The 19,200-nt window shown below is 35.8% G+C and overlaps 3 protein-coding genes across 3 annotated transcripts; 1 reads left to right on the forward strand and 2 right to left on the reverse strand.

Annotated features, from left to right (window-relative positions):
- The first annotated feature begins 924 nt into the window (after positions 1 to 924).
- LOC149953185 (uncharacterized) lies at positions 925 to 3,120 on the forward strand. The gene is made up of 4 exons (XM_090169811.1): positions 925 to 1,092; positions 1,647 to 1,685; positions 2,522 to 2,668; positions 2,924 to 3,120. The coding sequence occupies exons 1-4, from the start codon at positions 1,056 to 1,058 to the stop codon at positions 3,118 to 3,120; spliced, it is 420 nt and encodes a 139-aa protein (XP_090025937.1). The 5' UTR covers positions 925 to 1,055.
- Positions 3,121 to 6,246: 3,126 nt separating this feature from the next.
- On the reverse strand, positions 6,247 to 7,101 carry LOC149953186 (uncharacterized). Its single transcript, XM_090170239.1, has 3 exons — positions 6,783 to 7,101; positions 6,572 to 6,719; positions 6,247 to 6,500 (listed from the first exon to the last, which is right to left on the reverse strand). Exons 1-3 carry the CDS (start codon positions 6,993 to 6,995, stop codon positions 6,271 to 6,273), a joined length of 591 nt encoding a protein of 196 aa, XP_090026365.1. The 5' UTR covers positions 6,996 to 7,101; the 3' UTR covers positions 6,247 to 6,270.
- A 165-nt stretch (positions 7,102 to 7,266) lies between these two features.
- LOC149953187 (uncharacterized) lies at positions 7,267 to 9,902 on the reverse strand. Its single transcript, XM_090169812.1, has 3 exons — positions 9,326 to 9,902; positions 7,350 to 9,256; positions 7,267 to 7,296 (listed from the first exon to the last, which is right to left on the reverse strand). The coding sequence occupies exons 1-3, from the start codon at positions 9,594 to 9,596 to the stop codon at positions 7,267 to 7,269; spliced, it is 2,208 nt and encodes a 735-aa protein (XP_090025938.1). The 5' UTR covers positions 9,597 to 9,902.
- Positions 9,903 to 19,200: the final 9,298 nt, after the last annotated feature.

Genomic DNA, 19,200 nt, shown 5'->3' on the forward strand with positions numbered 1-19,200 from the left:
AGGCGGAAGTAAGGGAACGGATGTTCCGTCCAAATGCTGAGTTGCCAGGTAAAAATGTTAATTTTTGGCCCCCCAACTTTCAACATGGGTCTATTACAGGTGTAAAAGTACTTTAAATAAAATAATTTATAAAGTTAAAATAAATTTTTTTAGATCAGCTTTAAATATATTAAATGACTTCTGGGTTTTTAATCTAATGTCCATAGCATTCCATAAGTTGGTACCGACAGTTTTTATGCTTTTATCGCTCAGAGAGGTAGTCCTTTTCAGACTGGCTACGTTCAGCAGCAGTCAACGAAAACAAAACCCGATGGATTTGATATTTTCCACCGATGAGCTTTTTCGTCATAATGACGTCGTAAGTTGCTGAACGCTTTTATTCAGTCATCGGTGTTTTTTAAAATGACGTAGCTTTTATAGTAGTTTTACGTCAGTAATGACGTCAGTAATGACGTCAGTAATGACGTCAGTCATCGGAAAAACCGACTCTTCCAGCCGATGACTTCGGTGAGTAACCGATGACTATCGTGACGTCAAAACCGGAAACGCGACAAAGCGTACAGTAGGAAACCGATGTCACCGATTAGTAATCGGTGAGTCCGATGAGCTCTGCTGAACGTACCCACTGTTGAAGTTTGTTTCACTTCCTCTGGTTCCATAAGAATGTTTTGGATTTATTAATGGTTCAAATAGTTCCCAGATATATTCCGGGCATTTTTGGTTATATATGTTAAACATTAGTATTAGCGTGTGATACTTTGCCCTTTGTTGTCATATAATACATGAATTACATACAGGATATTTCAAAAGGGAATGCACTTTTCTTTTAAGATTTGGCATTCAGCTGGTTTTTGACGCAATTGTATCGCGGGTTTTTCCTTGCAGATCGTTGGCGTTACGCTCGTAATGTGTAATGTCATTCGACACTCGTACCGTACAATCACCCGTTGCGTTACTCGCGCCTCACTGGGCCCCTTCCTTTTAATCCTCCGATTGCAGAGAAACAGTTCGATCGCACATTTTCATCGTCCTCAATAGTGGAATTTGTTCCCGAAATGACTTTTCATTCCATTATTTACGTTTACGCTCTCGGTAAGTACAAAATTATACCTATAGACCGATTTACGATTTTTAACGGGCAAAGACGACTTTAAAGGGGTAAAATTCATCCGAGGTAACGTGTTGATGGCGTTATTTGTTAGTAGATGGCTCTCTGATAGCAACATGACGTCATAATTTTGATTTTCAACGATTAGTTGAAAGTTTTCCGTTTTTAGTGGAGGACGGTTTTGTCGAGATTTAAAATACCAAATTATCTTCCCTGATTGGATAGTTTAAAATTGTATTATAGTGCCATCTATGGCGGAGAGTGTTAACTACTGTTAAAATTAATTGTTAATTTAAATTACAAAAATTATATAGTTTTAATAAGAATTTAATGTACTATAATTTAGTCCTTAATTAATAACTTTTTAAAAAAGTATATTTTTCATAAATTTATAGTGTCGCCATCTACCTCAAACATTATTAAATAGGAAGGTAATTCGTGTGGATTTCGCCCCTTTTTGCATATTTCCCTGTAGGCAATATGTGAATGCGTCTATTACAACTTAAGTAATTGTGATGTAAATGTAATTCTCGAATAGGTTTGAGTTTTTCTTCGAGTCTGGCTACAAGTCCGATCGGTAAGTCATTTTCTTTAGTCCTCAAGAGCACTTATCGTATACCAGAATTTAATAATATATCCATTAAGGCCTTTAAATTTAAATATGTACCTTAGCAGAATCCACGTGAAATTTACTCTTTATAAACATATTTACTTAAAAATTAGGCTGTCTGATTTAAATCAAGTGATTTAAAGAAATAATTGAATTAAATCCTCCTACGCATTGTAACCCGGCCACCTGAATTAATAGCTTTAAAAGTCGCTGGATGACAGGCGTAAGGTGGTGCCAAGTGTCTTAGCCTAGCTGATTATTATTATTATTATCATTATACTTCAATGTATTTTACAAAAGTAGGTTATGCCAATTCAGAGCTGGCTAACTTAAATTTAATTTTAAATTAGTAATTTAATTTAATTAAAATTAATTAAATATTTACGTTACAACCGAACTCACCTTATTAATAAATTTTTCAAGACAATAGTTGATTTTGTAAAATAAAAAGTGGTCTTGCCCAACCTGTTAAAATGTTGCTCTTACGTCACAATACACGTCTTTATTAGAATATTCTTCGCACGAGCTTTTTGCACGCGCGCTAGAAAAACCTATATTCCTCGCGAGTGTAGAAATAGCTTAGACAATTTAAAGCTTATTTTAAGTACATTTTTATGAATGTCTAAAATCTAAAATCGAAGTTTGCCCTCATAGCGAAATGGTTTTGTTTAGGGTTTAGCTCTAGTATCCCTTTTCTTAATGGACTAATCTACTTATTCGCAAATTTTTTCATCGTACTTTTTAATAGTGTTTTTAAATATTATAAACTTGACCTTTAGCTAAATTACTAAATTTATTCGCAGTAAAATGCCCAAAGAACGAAGTATTCGAACAACGATGTTTCGATAATTGCGACGAATATTTGTGCCAAAATCCTCCGTTCAAGTGCTTCTGCGCTCCTGGTTTCAAGCGAATCAATGGACAATGTCGTCCCGAAAAGGAATGTTTCAGTAAGGCAATAAATAAATACATTTGTGACTTAATTATAAATATTTAACTTTTTTTTCTGCCATGGCTTTTTAGGTATGTAATAAAAAAGACACGATATATCATGACTAAATCTTTTAAAACTTTAAAATTTTACTAAAAACGGCAAACTTTCGAACCGTAGTTGACGAGGAAAAACGGTTCGAAAGCTGGCCGTTTTTAGTAAACTTTTTATTTTGGCCAATGACCTATCCTAAATATTTCCAATTTCGTGACAGATTGTACCCAGAACGAGGAATTTAGCGATTGCGCCAGTCTTTGCAACGACAATTGTCCATCCTCCGAACCGACGGGATGCGCAGCTGTTTGCATCAAAGGCTGCGCGTGCATCGAGAATTATAAACGATCTCTGAAAACCAACAAATGCATTCCTATGGAAAAATGCGAAAACCAAGCAAACCCCACTAATCTCTAGTTCATTTCTGATGTTATTTTTATCGAATTAATAAAAGAACTGGTGAAGGTGACTTTTGTGTTCCACATTTATTGTAAAGCCTTCGCTTACGGAGTAGGAGTAATATTTGAATCGCGCAAATCACCTTTTTCGACGTAGCGAAAGATCCCACCTTTAAATTGCGTCACAAATACTTATAATAATCAGCTAGGTTAATACCCAAGTCATCATGCGACTTTTAAGCCATTAATTCAGAGGGCCGGGTTACAATGCGTTGGATGGTGGTGGCAAGCCCTTCATGCCACGTGAGCCAACTACACTAACTATTAGCTTTAACCTCAACAAGTTTTTATGGAAGGGGAAACCGAATAGCTCAGGAGAAAACTCCTTAAACTTGCAAAATCAACGCGGAAGGAGTAATTCCGAGTTTTTATCCAGTGCCACAAACTGTGATCGAATCCGTCTCCACTTGCTGCTAGGTGAAAGTGCTAGCCACTCCGTCACCCCCCTTAATCGTTGAAGTTGTTAAAGGAAATATAACCTCAAGTATTTGGTGTGGAACAGCAATGTATGCAGCTCTGGCCGCTCTTACCTTTGGCTTTAGAAATGTTTGGCGCAACTGTACAGGGATTTTTGAAAAACTTAAGGGGTCTTCATAAAGATTGCTATGCAGGTTATATTTAAAAGAAATTTAAGGGGAGTATAAACTAAATAAATAAATGTCTGCTAACACGCCCTACGAGTTTTTTAATGTAACTAGCGCCACTCACCCTTATAGTTCGTTAATCCACCAAAATTACCACTATAAGTTGAAATAATTGATAATATAAGTACTTGTGTAAAACTTTTATATGTTACGTAACATTTTAAGCGACCTCTCACTCCTGTAACATTTAGTAATTTCATGGTTATTTAAATTTAAAAGGTTAGGTTACGACGCTATAACAATAATAGAAAGGAATCTCCCACAATAAGTCAGACTTTCTTCTCCCCACCTGTGTAAAGGACGGGGATGATGATTTGTTAACAGCTCCCTCTACTTCAGATAAATGGATAAATAGTGATTAAATAACAAAGCAATTAAGTTTGAAAATATTTTAATAAAATGTATTTATTTGATAACTTAGAAATTAAATAAATATTTTCCGAAAAACTTTACTCGAAATGAAGGCTATCTTAACTCAATGTAAATAACCCTAGATGGCACTCCTAGGTAATAACGTTGCAAGAGGGTGAAAAGCAAATCTGACTCATGGGCGCCATTTGAATGCTTCCGTAACAGAACCTCCTAAACTTGAATAACTCTGGTAATGCTAATACTACTTTAAATAATTTGTGTTATACGAACAGGATGCACTTAATTTAAAACACTCTTTCTACAACCTCTATTTAATTGAGATCATCAAGTAGTGTTCAATTTTGAACGGATACGCATCATCGTTAAAATTTAAAAATATGTAAATGAAGGCGACAAACTTTGTTTCGTTTCTGACCTGTTGGCTTGTGGGTTAAATCTTGGGCGAATTAAAGTAGGACATGACTTTTCCCAAAAAAGCGTACGGCTAGAAAAACACCTTCTAGTGGCGTGATCTACGGTCACTTTTAATTAAACAGGAAGTATAACCGTTTTAGATCAAACCACGTGACTCTTGTAGGGGGGGGGATTTTTATTTGAATTCCCGAGCACGTGTCGTGGTGTGGTTATTATGTAGGTCCATGTAAGTATATAATATTATAATATAATAAAAATTGGTAATAACATTTAATAACAAATATTATGTTCTTTTTAGAATGTTTAAGCTACAAACCTATCTGACTTTAGGAATAGAACCGCCTCCCCTTGTAATTTTATCAGGTAAATCAAATGTTACATTTAACCCTAACTTTCTAAGCAACCAAATTACTTTTAATTTCAGATTCAGATGTTGATGAAGTTGCAGATGCCAGCGAATTAACTTTTCAGTGGTATGTGTAATTAGTTTTTTTTTAGTTTTAGAGTGTGTAGTCAATGTTTCTTTTAATTTATCAGTGAGAATACCCCACCGAAGAAAAAGAAGAAAATCAAAGGTAGAAGAGATCGCATTGTCAGCCAAGAAAACTATGAAAGAATGTTTTCATGTGTTTTCAATTATGCAATTGGTGCAATAGAAACTACTTTAAATGAGATGGAACTGCCGGAGCCAAATGCAAGGGTCTTGAAATGGGCATTGCTACTTAACAATAGCGGAACTATCTCTACTTTGAAAGTTCTCTTAAGAGAAGCTTTAACTAATACCCCTGAAGAGAAATATGTTGCCGTCACAGAAGCAATGAAAGCAAATGAAAGCTTTATCAACACTATTTTGGACACTATGTCAAGTATTTCTGTAAGTTCATTTTATTCATGGAAATTATTGTTTATAGAGAACTTATTTTTTTCCCTCAATTTGTTTATACAAATAGGAACCTCAAATATCAAAGTTCCTAAAGACTAGAGCTGTAACTTTTTTGCTGTTGCATATTTTCGAAATGAGTCTAAAATATATCAATGAATCACCAAACAAACTTCTACCAAATGATGAAAAAGGTAACGAAGGTGCCCTTTTTTATGTTATAGGGACCCTATTAAGGTCACTTCAAAAGTCACCCATGGGGGCTTTAATTGTAAAAGAAATTACTTGTGATAAGAATGATGATGAATGTGTAGAAATTGCAATTAAAAACTGGACTGTGATACAAGATCGTGGAGCCCTCCTATATCCAAAAAAGATTACTTATCATTTTTTTACTAACATTCACCGTATCATTAGCAATTCATTTTGTCAAGCAAAAAAACAGGAATTAGATCGAAAAGAAACTGTCAAAAGTGCAATACAAAAGGACACTGATATACAAACATTTTGGACCCAAGTTTGCGATTCGTGTAACATAGCAAATGAAGAGAGAAACAGGTTGTTGGCAAAAGTCATAAGCCAATTCATAAACACAGTAGCAAATGGCCATGTGAGACATGAAAAAGATGTTTTGAAAGAAGAGCAACGTTTGAAGAACAAGAAATCTAAGGCGAAAAAAGCTTTGAGAAAACAACTAAGCGAAATATCCAACTGTATCCCATAAACCGATGATTCCAATTTAAAGTACAAATTTTTAATAAACGAATTTTCCTTTTATTTATAGATAGATTTCATTATTCTACTGACAATTTCTTCCAATTGCCCTAATTTTAATATTGCCTCGCTTGATAGCTGTTAATTTTGGACCATTGTTGCAAACCTGTTGGTATGTTGGATGCTGACTGGAACCACAAGCTTGTCGGTGTCTGCTAAATTCATTCTCTAATGGATCCTGGTTAAAGTTAGCAGACAAGACAAACTTAGCCCCCTTTGATAGTAAGAATGGTATTATCTCAACCATGCCCTTGGCTATAAAAAGAAAGGTTTTTTTAATTTCTTCAATTCTATTATTCTACTCTGTTTTAGGTAAAAGTTCTCACTCGTTTGTTTAAGCCCTGAAAGAGTTTCAAAACTGAGTAACATTTTCTTTCGCTCTTCATTCTTGTATGGTTCACCATTACTTTTCAGTCTTTGACTTACGTCATTTTCCCAATCACTTAAGTATTTTAAGAAGTCATCTTTTAGCCACTGTAAGAAATTCAAACACTCAGTCATTTATAATTAATTTCACATTCCGATTTGTAGATTTACCTTTAACCTATGGTCATTCGATGATTGGTATGGGTTCATCCATATATTTCGGTTCTGGTACCCTTCCTTGAGATTGCTGACATTCATGCAATCAAACCACCTGTTGAAAGTTCGTAGGAATAGAGTGGTTTCTGAAACTGCTTCCCCAAGTTCTTCTTCGATTGCATTCGCAACTGTTGCGCTGAGGACCTGAGTAGCCAGTTTAACTTTCATTTTAGCTTGTACTGCCGGAAACACGTGGTCATCTGTTAACTTGTAGGCTTTCCTTAAGGTAGCCCTACTCCGTTCATTGTTGTACAATGTAATGATAGTTTGCCAAACTAAATAATGGCCATTTTTAAACATCCACCTAAAGCGACAACCATCGCGACTGTTAAGAAGGCAGTTTCGTGTTGTTTTTATCAAGTGAGGCGGGTCAAAAAGGAAGTATATATATCTTTCTTCGTCGAATGCGTGAACATTTTTACAACGATAGCAATTTTCTTCATCGCCGTGATTTTTTGTAAACACTTTCCTGTTAGTCGAAGCCCCATCGCCAATAACTGTTAAAATTCTGAAGCCTTTTACCTCTAAAAGTGCAATGCACCTCCAAACTAAATAATGGAGTTCATCACCTGACAAGGCGTTAGTAGGGAAATGGGCTAGGGAAAATTTTATATTGGTTGTACAGCCCCGTACCATGAATATTAGCGCATGAGATGCAACTGGTGAATTTTTGTTTTCAAATAAATCTTTTTCGATTGCTGACAATCTATCAAAAGGATCACGGACATTGATATATCCAATCAAATCTCCGTTTTTTTTACTATAGATTAAATCTTCCTTGATTTTCATCTCATCAATAACTAATGAGAAATATTTTTGATGGTCTTCGAGAGAACTAATATTGGTTTCTTCCGCCAGTTTATTAAACATATTTGGTTGAAAACTTGGTCTTTTACCTTCTTCACTCGTATGCCTTAACAAAGTTCTATAGTTGGGTAAATGCAGAATACCTGAAGATTCCAAAGATTTGTATAAACCTGGTGATTTGTGGTACATGAAAAGGCACCACTGTACCACAAGAGGGTGCCACCTCCTTTCCTTTTTACTATTGAGTTGGCTCATTTTTAACTGAGTACCAAGAAAAAGTTTTGGGAAATCAACTTGCTCGTTTAACCCTTTATCAAGAACGTCATTTAGCCATTCTTCCCCTTGCGGACTGACTGTTTCTCCAATCTTCATTATTAATTTCCTAATTTTTTTCTCCCGTCTGACCAGTTTTCTTTTTAGCTTTATTTCCTTAGATTTACTACTTCTGAGTTCATGGATGATTTCGGTCTGACTAAGGCTTTTGAAAGAAGATGTTTTTTGCTTTTTCTTCTTTCTTCTAAATATTTCGCCACGAAAATAGCTTCTCAACTTTGAGCAGTTTCCGCATCTTTTCATTTGTGAAAGAAGGCAGCGTGACTTGTGGCGAATGGCATTGGTAAACCAGCAAAAGTTAGCATTTGGAACAGTCTTTTCTTTGAAAATATTTTTGTACAATTCTTCTCGATTACCTTCACATACATGGAGGGAAGAAACTTTAGCAAAACATTTGTCGAAATCTTCTTGACACAATATTTTGTTTGTAAAATTTGGAAGTAAAGTGTGCTCTGTGACATTTTGATTAAGTATTTGTAAAGATAAATCTAGCTCTGACGTAATAGTAAATGAAATGGTCACTCCTCCGGTTTCATAGTTAATTTTACAAATTTTCAAACCCTTTTCAAATTCAGTAATTGCCCACTCTTTTGGAAGGTTGTGTGAGTATAAAATTTTTTTATGAATTGAATGGAAACTTAGGAAATTTGTAGCTTTTGTGGGATTAGATTTTCCAACTGGCGTTTCAACAGTATTTACATTAACTTCAATGACAGGTTCTAGATCGGAGGCATTGATTGAGTTTGATATTTCAAATTCCTCCTCTGGGTTACTTTGTACAGAATTTCTAAATAGAGATATATTTCCTGTTTTTTGCGCTTTTAAAACCGGTGTGATAGGAATAAATAATGATGTCATCATCGCAGAACGTTTTTTTGGAATTGGAGTAGATTCTGTAGTAATTTCATATGTGCCAGATGTAGATTCAGTTACCATTGAAGTAGATAGAGTTATCACAGTTCCAGAGTCGTTTGTCACGGTTGCAGAGTCGTTTGTCACGGTTGCAGAGTCGCTTGACACGGTTGCAGAGTCGCTTGACACGGTTGCAGAGTCGCTTGACACGGTTGCAGAGTCGCTTGACACGGTTGCAGAGTCGCTTGACACGGTTGCAGAGTCGCTTGACACGGTTGCAGAGTCGCTTGACACGGTTGCAGAGTCGCTTGACACGGTTGCAGAGTCGCTTGACACGGTTGCAGAGTTGAAAATCACGGGTGTAGATAATGTTGTCAATGGAGCAAGTGACGTCTTTAGAATTGAAACTTGAGGTTTCACAATTGTCAAAATGGGAACTGTTTTTGGGAAACACATTAGGGATCAATAACAACTTATATTAATATCAAAAGCGTTATGAAACATACCTGGAGGTGTAATTTTGGATTTTAACCATTCTTGGGTTTGGAAAAATTGATGATCGAAGTGTTTGGAGCAAATGTAAGTTTGGTACTTAACACAATTGACATTAAAACCTGGTTTAAATTCCGCCAACCAGTCCGCCCATTGTTTACATAACAAAGGTTTAGTTTTCAACTTAGGGAAAGCTACAAAAGTAACGCCTTTCATGTGAGGTTTGTTAAAATATCGACTATCGCTATTGCATTTTGGAAATGCGCAATGTTTACAGGTAACCATATTAAAGGCGAATCGTTAACCATTGGCGAATCATTAACGAAAACTACTGAATCCTAACCATGGACTTTATTTCGCCCATGTCCTAACCGTCTTTTTCAAACGCCGTTATCAAAAATAAAATTCAAAAAAGTTTCAAACTTTCAAGGACTGCCGACAGATGGCTCTAAAGTCAACCGGAAAATGCGTCAGAATTTGTTCTAAATCTCATTCCCCCACACTATTTCATCCCCCTTTGACCGTGTTTTTAAAGAGACGTACCCGTTTATACGCACAAGCTTGCAGCAGTCATGTCCTACTTTAATTCGCCCATGGTTAAATGTAAAGCTATAGTCAGTTGCAGGCTAAGAAAGACAAAATATATAGTACAGTCGGCGCAAGGATACCTCAGACCATTTCCGGCCAGTCGACCGCGCGTAATTTAAATTTGACCACTTTACGGTCAATTTCAAATTTCGTGAGTTTCATCGTTTTTTCGCGCCATCTAGGAACCGAAATTGGAATCTATTTTTTAATTTCATGTTGTCATGAGTTTCATTACTGAATGCAGCTAAAGAAGGTTCGATAATTGAAGCTTCAAATATTTTAAATAGCCTAAGAGGTTTCTATAAAAAGCATGATAAGGGTTTATTGTTAACAGGTAAAGATAAAAATATAATTTTAAACGTCTATAGCTCATTAAGACAACGTTACCCCCAAGAAAGCGTGGTAACTATTTTAAAAGATACTGCCGATTTAACTGGTAAGACGTAGAAATAAATTTACAAAATTAAATAATTATACATACTATTTTAAATTTAAGAATGATAGGAATGCCTTATCTTTTAAATTTGCTCGCCACCACAATTATGAAATTAAAAAATAAAGATTCCAATTTCGGTCTCTAGATGGCGCTAAAAGACGACAAAAAGAGCAAAATTCGAATTTGACCGTAAAATGGCCAAATTCAAATTTCGCGCGGTGGAATGACCGGAAACGATCTGAGGCATCCTTGCGCCGATTGTACTATATATTTTGTCGTTCTTAGCCTGCAACTCACTATAGCTACTTTTTAGCCGTGCCCAATTGGTTTCGACTTTTCAAGATAGGTGGCGTCATGGTAAAGGGTCGATTATTAATTAAATCTATATCTTAACAGGAATCGCGCTACCTGTGTGGATATGTTTTACGAACAAGACGATACTTCTTCGGATATTTATCAATATTTCAGATACTTCTCAATACATCAGATACTTCTCAATACTTCAGATTCTTCTCAATACTTCAGATTATTCTCAATACTACAGATTCTTCTCAATACTTCAGATTCTTCTCAATACTTGTTGAGAATGTTAAAAAATCTAGTAATTCTATGGTGCTGTTAGATGTTGATGAAAACGAAATAAGTCGAATACTTGAAAAACTAAAAATATACGAGCTCCGCTGCAGGATTTGATGACGTCTCCCCTAAGATAATTAAGTCGGCTGCTCCATATATACTACGTCCTTTAACCATTTTGATAAATAAATCTTTCAGGAAAGGGCAATATCCAGACCCCCTAAAGAAATCAAATATCATCCCGGTACATAAAAAGGGGATATAAATATCCCGTCAAGCTATAGACCAATCTCCATACTTACAATTTTGAATTTTTGCAAAATATTTTGACACCTGTTTTTATATGCACTTACTAAGCTTTGCTACAAAATTTAACTTGTTATCTAATAAGCAATTCGGCTTTCGAGAAAAACTCATTGTAGAGTTAACCAATACCCAGGTTTACCCAAAAATAATCGAAAACCTTGACAAAAGTCTCTTTACGATTGCAATTTTCCTCGACTTCTAGAAAAACTGAACTTGATGGGTATCAGGGGGAAAGCCACCTGTGGATCACATCATATTTACACCTCAGAACTAGTCAAAGAAAACCAAATCATTTATCGTCCGTGTTTAACCCTTTTAATTATAGTAAACTAGCCAAATATTTTTCTAGAACAACCCATATTTTAGATACGCCATTTGAACGAACTGAAAAAAAATTAACTATATATTTTGTAAATCGGTTGAATTGATTAACACGATTAATCCTCCAACTAATGTAAGCCTAAATAGCTATAAACATTGTATTCGCGACTACTTAACGAGCCATCTTTAAGGTTTAAATATAATTTTAAAATAATTATAATTATAATTATATAATTATTATAATTTATTTATTATATAATTATATTTTTAAAAAAATACCAAGAAATCCTGTTTATATAAACTAATCTTTTTTTCTTTTTGTTTTTATTATTGTTTGTTATTTTTATATTTTATTTTTTGTCTGAGCCCAGATATATTCTGGAAATTACTACGGCCTAAAAGTCGGTTAACGACTGGCCTTTACCAAGCCATAAATATGTACAAATATGTTGGAAAAAATTAACATTATTATTATTATTACTTCAGATACCTCTCAGTATTTAAAATATTTCCGGCATTTCTCTGAAGAAATATTTCGCTTCTGGTTTTTCGACATTACCAATATTTCCGATATTTCAAATTGTTCTCGGAACTTATAAAATTTCCTATATTTCTTTAGAATTATAAATTTCATGAAATTATTTTTTCGATTTTTTTACCTCAGATTTCGTAAGCGGCAAACCCTTCGATAATTTACAATCCCATAAAATTAAATTAATTATTCAATTGGTTTATTGAAAAATGGAAACTGTTGTACTTTGGAATGATATGCAGTTGTTTATTAATAAGTCCAATTTGTGATTTTTACCCAGCCACGTTAACCAAAATAAATCCCAGCCCAGCAAAAATGACTAACTACTTATTTTTGCGATTGTGACGTGTCCACCTGATTTATCAGGGGCGAGATATGCGTTACGTCCGTGCCAACAGGGTAATACTTAGGGATATGGATGAGACACCCATGGCAGAAGTAAGACAACCACGGCCCGCCACATTCCCTGCCTCCCGGACACATGGGATTACAGAACTACGCCACTAGCCCCGACACTACTTGGAGAGTCCAGTTTAAGTATAGAACAGGTAATGCCAAGATTACCACGTTGACGTTGCGATTTGAAAATTGTTTAGGTGCATAATACTAAAATTACGCTATAACGAAGCTTTGAAAAAATAATCTACATTAAATATTTATTGATTACTTAAAAATGTACGCAATTGGCATTTTTAACTTGGATTAATATAACACGCGCCGGAACTTTTATTAATTCAACAGAAAATCAGCTACATTCGAAATTCCCGCCGCCGATTTACCGGAAATTCGTGCTAGTATCTTTCCGCCAAATGTACTACATATTTAGCCTTTCTTAACCTCCAACTGAGTATATAAATAATATAATAACATTAAATAATATAATGGATAATCATCTAATTTAAATTATCAAGAAAGATTTTTCGTTCCCAATCGCCCTAATGCTCAATCTTCAGTAGAAATAAGTACATTCTGGAATGGAAAATTAGAAGTGGCGATGGCCGTAAAAAATGTAACTGCTACTGTAAGCAAGGATTTTTAGCGGCGCAGTTACGCTTCCAACAGCAAACTTATCAGCTTGTTAAGGTCGTATTTCTCAGATATCTGAAGATAATCGGCTATTGACAGATCAGGTTATTCAGGTCGTATTTCTCAGATATCTGAAGATAATCGGCTATTGACAGATCAGGTTATTCAGGTCGTATTTCTCAGATATCTGAAGATAATCGGCTATTGACAGATCAGGTTATTCAGGTCGTATTTCTCAGATATCTGAAGATAGTCGGCTATTGATAGATCAGGTTATTCAGGTCGTAATTCTCGGATATCTGAAGATAATCGGCTATTGACAGATCAGGTTATTCAGGTCGTATTTCTCAGATATCTGAAGATAATCGGCTATTGACAGATCAGGTTATTCAGGTCGTATTTCTCAGATATCTGAAGATAATCGGCTATTGACAGATCAGGTTATTCAGGTCGTATTTCTCAGATATCTGAAGATAGTCGGCTATTTATAGATCAGGTTATTCAGGTCGTAATTCTCGGATATCTAAAGAAAACCGGCCAGATCAGGTTTATGTTTCATATACACCTCACCCAACAATCTGATCTCAAATTGCATCTGATTTGTTCTCCCAAGTAACCGATCTGAGCTGATAACAATAATCAATAATCAGCTGGGCTAATACCCAAGGCACCACTCTAGGCCAAAGTCATCTAGCGACTTTTATAGCCTTTAATTCAGGTGGCCAGGTTACCAATGCGTAGGAGGGTGGTGGAAAGCCCTTCATGCCACGCGAGTCAACAGATCCCTTCGCTTACTATTACCGTTCAATTCATAGGACAAAATTCAGTTACTTGAACAATTGTCTGACATTTATGGTTGGTATGGAAAGCAAATCAAAATAAACCGTAAATAAAATTTCGAAAATAATTTAATTTGGGAAATTTGAAAAATCGGTAACTGTGAGGCTTCTTACATTTGTTTACATATGGTCTGTCGGCTTAAAAGGAATTCAGATTAGTTTCGGGTTTAAACTATCTCATATGCATTTTGACCAATATCAAGTGATCTAATAATATCTTAACGTTAAAGGGTGGAACGCACATACGTCAAAGTATCACGGAAACGAAAACTGTACACTTAAACGTAATTAGCTCTCGGAGGGGACTAGGAGGGGTATTACAATCACCGTGTCTGTGGGTGTGTGGGTCTGTCTGTCTGGGCTGCGGACATAATCGCTGTGTACGAAGTTTCTTAGAATTAGGGAAAAGGTTTTTCCAAAAGCGCCCTCTTTTTGTCATTGGGTGAAGTATAGTTTTCTTTTGCGAATTGCGATTGTACGTGAATAATCTTCGACGTTTGGGATGGACCGAGTGCTGAGGGTTACGCAGGGCCGGATTACCCAATAGGCCGACTAGGCCTGGGCCTAGGGCACCAATCCTACAAGGGGCACCATTAGGTTTAAAAAAAATATTTTCCGGAGTAATTTTAGTAAATGCGTCCACATTTTTCGATTTGATGTAAAGCAATCATTTATTAACGTCACTAAAATATCCGCAAATTCTACATTGAAATTGTATTTTCCATCCGTTTGTCAATTATAAATAGCGGGAGCGCCTAGCTCGCCACTGAAGGGAGCACCAAAATTTGCTAGGGCCTAGGGCCCCCCAAGGTTTTAATCCGGGACTGGGGTTACGGTGAACGTCTCAACGTCCAAATGGCAAGGTTTCCACCAAATGTTCACGGTATACGTCATAGTATCATTTTGCGATCGCATCGGGCAGGTTTCGAACCCGAGCCCTCCTGCATGACAGGCGAGTGTTCTAAAGATTGACTTTTTCTTGATTCCGAAGTATTTTAATTAACTTGTTACTTAGTTGGGTTATTATTATATATTTTTATTATGGTTATTTTTCTTGTTTGTTGATAATGTGGGGGAGAATTCATGTCTACGATTTTTTATTTGCATTGATTTTGATCGGCTTCGTTGGGTTGTCGTCATGAGCCCACGCAGTTTTTATTAGTGCTTTCACTTATAGTTTTGGTTTTCGCTTTAACTTTGGTTTTTCCATATAAAATAGTTTTTCGCACGGATATTTTACGTTTCGTGAGCGTTCAAATAATTTTAAATTTTGTATTTTCTATTTCTCATTTTCTTGCTTTGGTAATTTAATAACGTTTTGGGTCTAAAGTTGGTTTTTTGTTCTATTGATAATGCAATAACATTTGTAATATTTATATTAAAAATAAAAATACTCTACTGGTTGGGATAGCACCGGGATAAAATTTTTTGGAGGACGCTTTTGATGGCGAAATATCATTGAGTACCGTGTCCAGTAGTTAATACACCCAAAAGGGCGAATTCTTCCAAGGAGAGGTATATTTTGGCAAGCTTGTCAACTTGTTTTATTTATGTAAAGTACAACGGAATCACAACGCTTCTTTTCAAATCGTTAGTGACACTTAATTTAGCATTAAATTATGGCAATTAAATGATAAGACGTGTGTGTCCATGGACCAAGACTCTAAGGGGACTCACTGTTCCCGATATTTTGACACGGTAGGCGTGGCCTAAATCGGAAGGCTTAGCGATGTACGCCAGCGGCTTTGAAGCGCCTCAAGAATTCTGTTCAACTATCACTACGAGAGGCTTAGTCGGGGCTTTGGCGACAGGACGTGCGTGAAAGTTAGTTCATTAAATTTTTGAAGTTTAGAAATGAAATGGATACCAGTGAATTTGATTAAAAAACGTGAGCCATATGCGGCATACTGGTTATTTTTACTTAACACAATGGTTAATTACCATTACTTAATTTTTTATAGAACCAATTTCAAAAATTAAAGGTATTAAACTTACTAAGCCTCATCGTTTAACCGCCCACCACGGCGCCATTGTGTAAAATTGAACGAGAACGCTCCAGCTTCTCTACGAAACTACGCCGGAAATCGACTTCAGCGACGCCATGTTTGCCCACATTGAACTAGAATTGAACCGTGATTTTCCTATTTCCAGGCTTAACGCGTGCTTTTTAAAGCCTGAACAGACACACAGAGTCCCCTGGTGTGTCAAAAGATCCAAACATGCAACAGAAAGGGATACGTGTTCAGTGACATTTTGACGTATGTGTGTTCCACGCTTAATTCCGATAATCTGAGATATCGTAAATAATTGCTGGGGTGATATACCTCGTCTGTGATCTGATAATAGGTTGGAAGGACTAGTAATAATTGCTGGGGTGATATACCTCGTCTGTGATCTGATAATAGGTTGGAAGCACTAGTAATAATTGCTGGGGTGATATACCTCGTCTGTGATCTGATAATCGGTTGGAAGCACTAGTAATAATTGCTGGGGTGATATACCTCGTCTGTGATCTGGTAATAGGTTGGAAGCACTAGTAATAATTGCTGGGGTGATATACCTCGTCTGTGATCTGATAATAGGTTGAAAGCACTAGTAATAATTGCTGGGGTGATATACCTCGTCTGTGATCTGATAATAGGCTGGAAGCACGAGTAATAATTGCTGGGGTGATATACCTCGTCTGTGATCTGATAATAGGTTGAAAGCACTAGTAATAATTGCTGGGGTGATATACCTCGTCTGCGATCTGATAATAGGCTGGAAGCACGAGTAATAATTGCTGGGGTGATATACCTCGTCTGTGATCTGATAATAGGTTGGAAGCACTAGTAATAATTGCTGGGGTGATATACCTCGTCTGTGATCTGATAATAGGTTGAAAGCACGAGTAATAATTGCTGGGGTGATATGCCTCGTCTGTGATCTGATAATCGGTTGGAAGCACTGGTAAATTCAACGTTCTCAAACTATTTTTTTGTAATTAATTTTGAGATCCTACTTTGTCGCCTACCCTCGAGCAAGTGTAATTAATTATTATTAAAAAAATTAGTTTAAAAAACGTTCATTTTAAGCAGTCATACAAACATTACAATTAGGGAAATTTGTTGTGAAAAGGCTTTGGCCACCTCTACTACCAACTTGTTATTTTTCATGATCTAATATCTCAGTGACAAATTGACCTATTCCCACCAGACCAATTTCATTTTTAGTTTTCGAGTATGCTCTACAACTTGATCACCTAGCGTTAAAAAAATAAATATTCCAAAACCATGATAAATGTCACGATTTTGCTGAAATTTACAAAAAAACAAGGGATTGACTAATTTGCTGAATTTCTGGACGTCTGGACCGCTGAATTTTGAAGGATTTCTCCTACATAGAAGCTACTATCTTATAAACCGTCTGGACAAAATTGACTTATTTGCTGAAGCGCTGAATTTCGGGACCGGAAAATTTGACTTTATTTTCGCATAGTTTCTTTAATTTTCAAACCGTCTGGACAAAATTGAATAATTTGCTGAAGTACTGAATTTCGGGACCGGAAATATTTCCGTTATTTTGGTCCAGATGGTTTGAAAATTTAAAAACCATTCGAAAATAAAGTAAAATTTTCCGGTCCAGAAATTCAGCGCTTCAGCAAATTAGTCAATTTTGTCCAGACGGTTTATAAGATAGTAGCTTCTATGTAGGAGGAATTCTTCCAAATTCAGCGGTCCAGACGTCCAGAAATTCAGCAAATTAGTCAATCCCAAATAACAACGACCTTCCCCGATAATGTACGTCCTGAAAATTTCACATTTCTAGGTAATATAGTGTTTGAGCAAAATGCCTGGGGCGATCAAATTAAACACCCTGTATGGTCTGGCATAGGAAAGTTGACGTATACTTTTGGCATGTATTTACACTTTATTTGAAATTTGAGTAAATAAAGATTTTTTCCCTAACAAAACCTTTGTCTGAAAATAAACATTCATTATCCTTAAATATAAATAAATACATTCTTGATAATATCAGGGCTGCCAATTTCTCTCTATTTTTAGGAAACTCCGGTTATTGTTTAGTAACGGTTTCTGACACCAGATGGAACAAAGACTCCCTCAACATGACGCTGTATTGAGATAATAAAGGCTTACATTTCTAACCAAAGGCGCTTAAGAACCTACACGCTTCTAAAGAACACTTTTTACATAATTAAAATCTTGATCGCAAAATAAGCCATTGCTGTAATTACGTGTTCAAAGGGAATATAACCTCAGGTTTTTGTCGTGGAACACCAACACTTCGACCATTTCCCGCTCCCTCCTATGGCTTCAGATATTTTTGGCGCTGGTTAGTGATTTCCCGCCTAAATTGTTAACATAAAAACATAAAAACCTGAAAAAAGACTTGAGGTTATATTCCCTTTAAACTGTAATAAATAATATAAAAACTAAATTTATTATGCGTTATATCATAAGTGTATAATATAAAAACATAAGTGTGACACTTCCTATTCTTCACAAGAAAAAGTTTTACTGACAATAGGAGACGACCCGAGGTGTTACACACCGATTTTGTTCAAACTCGGGGGATTGGTAGACCTTCATGTAACTTGAAAAATCCTAAAGGGAATTTATTCAATGGGCAACGGTTTTACTATGGCAACGAAAAATGTTTTGACAACATAAAATGGAAATTTTCCCATTGAAAATAACATGGGATTTGGACCGATTCCAAGGGTCCTCCCTGTGAATGATTTTAAAAAAATTGAAAAGTTTTAAAATACCAAAATTATAAAAAAAAAATTAAAAATTGATCAATTTGAACCAAATGGGTGAAAATGAACCGATATGGCTTAAATAGGAAAAGTTTCAATTTTAGGTTGTCAAAAACCTTTTTCGTTGCCATGGCAAAACCGTTACCCATTGAATAAATTCCCTTTAGGATTTTTCAAGTTACATGAAGGTCTACCAATCCCCCGAGTTTGAACGAAATCGGTGTGTAACACCTCGGGTCGTCTCCTTGTGAGAGCTATTCACAAGACAGACTGCATTATGGGCTTCGTCACCGTTTTGCGTCCGCTTGCTAACGCGTCACACGTAGCCTTTGACAGCGCCTCACTAGGGGATATTTTCGTCTGGTGATGAGGTCACTTCGTTACTAGCTCTAAGTAAAATAATCACCAAAATGTAAAACTTATTTAACAATATTATAGACTTACGGTTATATATATCGAGAACGCTGTTTGAAGTTAGACTTAATATTCTAATTTTAAATAAAGTT

The sequence above is a fragment of the Leiobunum rupestre genome, chromosome 3 (assembly GCF_980474605.1).
Source record: "Leiobunum rupestre chromosome 3, qqLeiRupe1.1.hap1, whole genome shotgun sequence".
NCBI lineage: Eukaryota > Metazoa > Arthropoda > Arachnida > Opiliones > Sclerosomatidae > Leiobunum > Leiobunum rupestre.

Bases quoted from the DNA above. Each gene is read 5' to 3' on its own strand.
- LOC149953185 (XM_090169811.1), top strand. From the start codon at position 1,056: ATGACTTTTCATTCCATTATTTACGTTTACGCTCTCG. The intron at 1,093-1,646 runs GTAAGTACAAAA...ATTCTCGAATAG, and splicing joins TATTTACGTTTACGCTCTCG to GTTTGAGTTTTTCTTCGAGT. The intron at 1,686-2,521 runs GTAAGTCATTTT...ATTTATTCGCAG, and splicing joins TCTGGCTACAAGTCCGATCG to TAAAATGCCCAAAGAACGAA.
- LOC149953186 (XM_090170239.1), bottom strand. From the start codon at position 6,995: ATGAAAGTTAAACTGGCTACTCAGGTCCTCAGCGCAACAGTTGCGAAT. The intron at 6,720-6,782 runs GTAAATCTACAA...AATTTCTTACAG, and splicing joins CGAATGACCATAGGTTAAAG to TGGCTAAAAGATGACTTCTT. The intron at 6,501-6,571 runs GTGAGAACTTTT...TTCTTTTTATAG, and splicing joins TTCAGGGCTTAAACAAACGA to CCAAGGGCATGGTTGAGATA.
- LOC149953187 (XM_090169812.1), bottom strand. From the start codon at position 9,596: ATGGTTACCTGTAAACATTGCGCATTTCCAAAATGCAATAGCGATAGT. The intron at 9,257-9,325 runs GTATGTTTCATA...TCCCAAAAACAG, and splicing joins ATCCAAAATTACACCTCCAG to TTCCCATTTTGACAATTGTG. The intron at 7,297-7,349 runs GTAAAAGGCTTC...TTCGACTAACAG, and splicing joins GGTGCATTGCACTTTTAGAG to GAAAGTGTTTACAAAAAATC.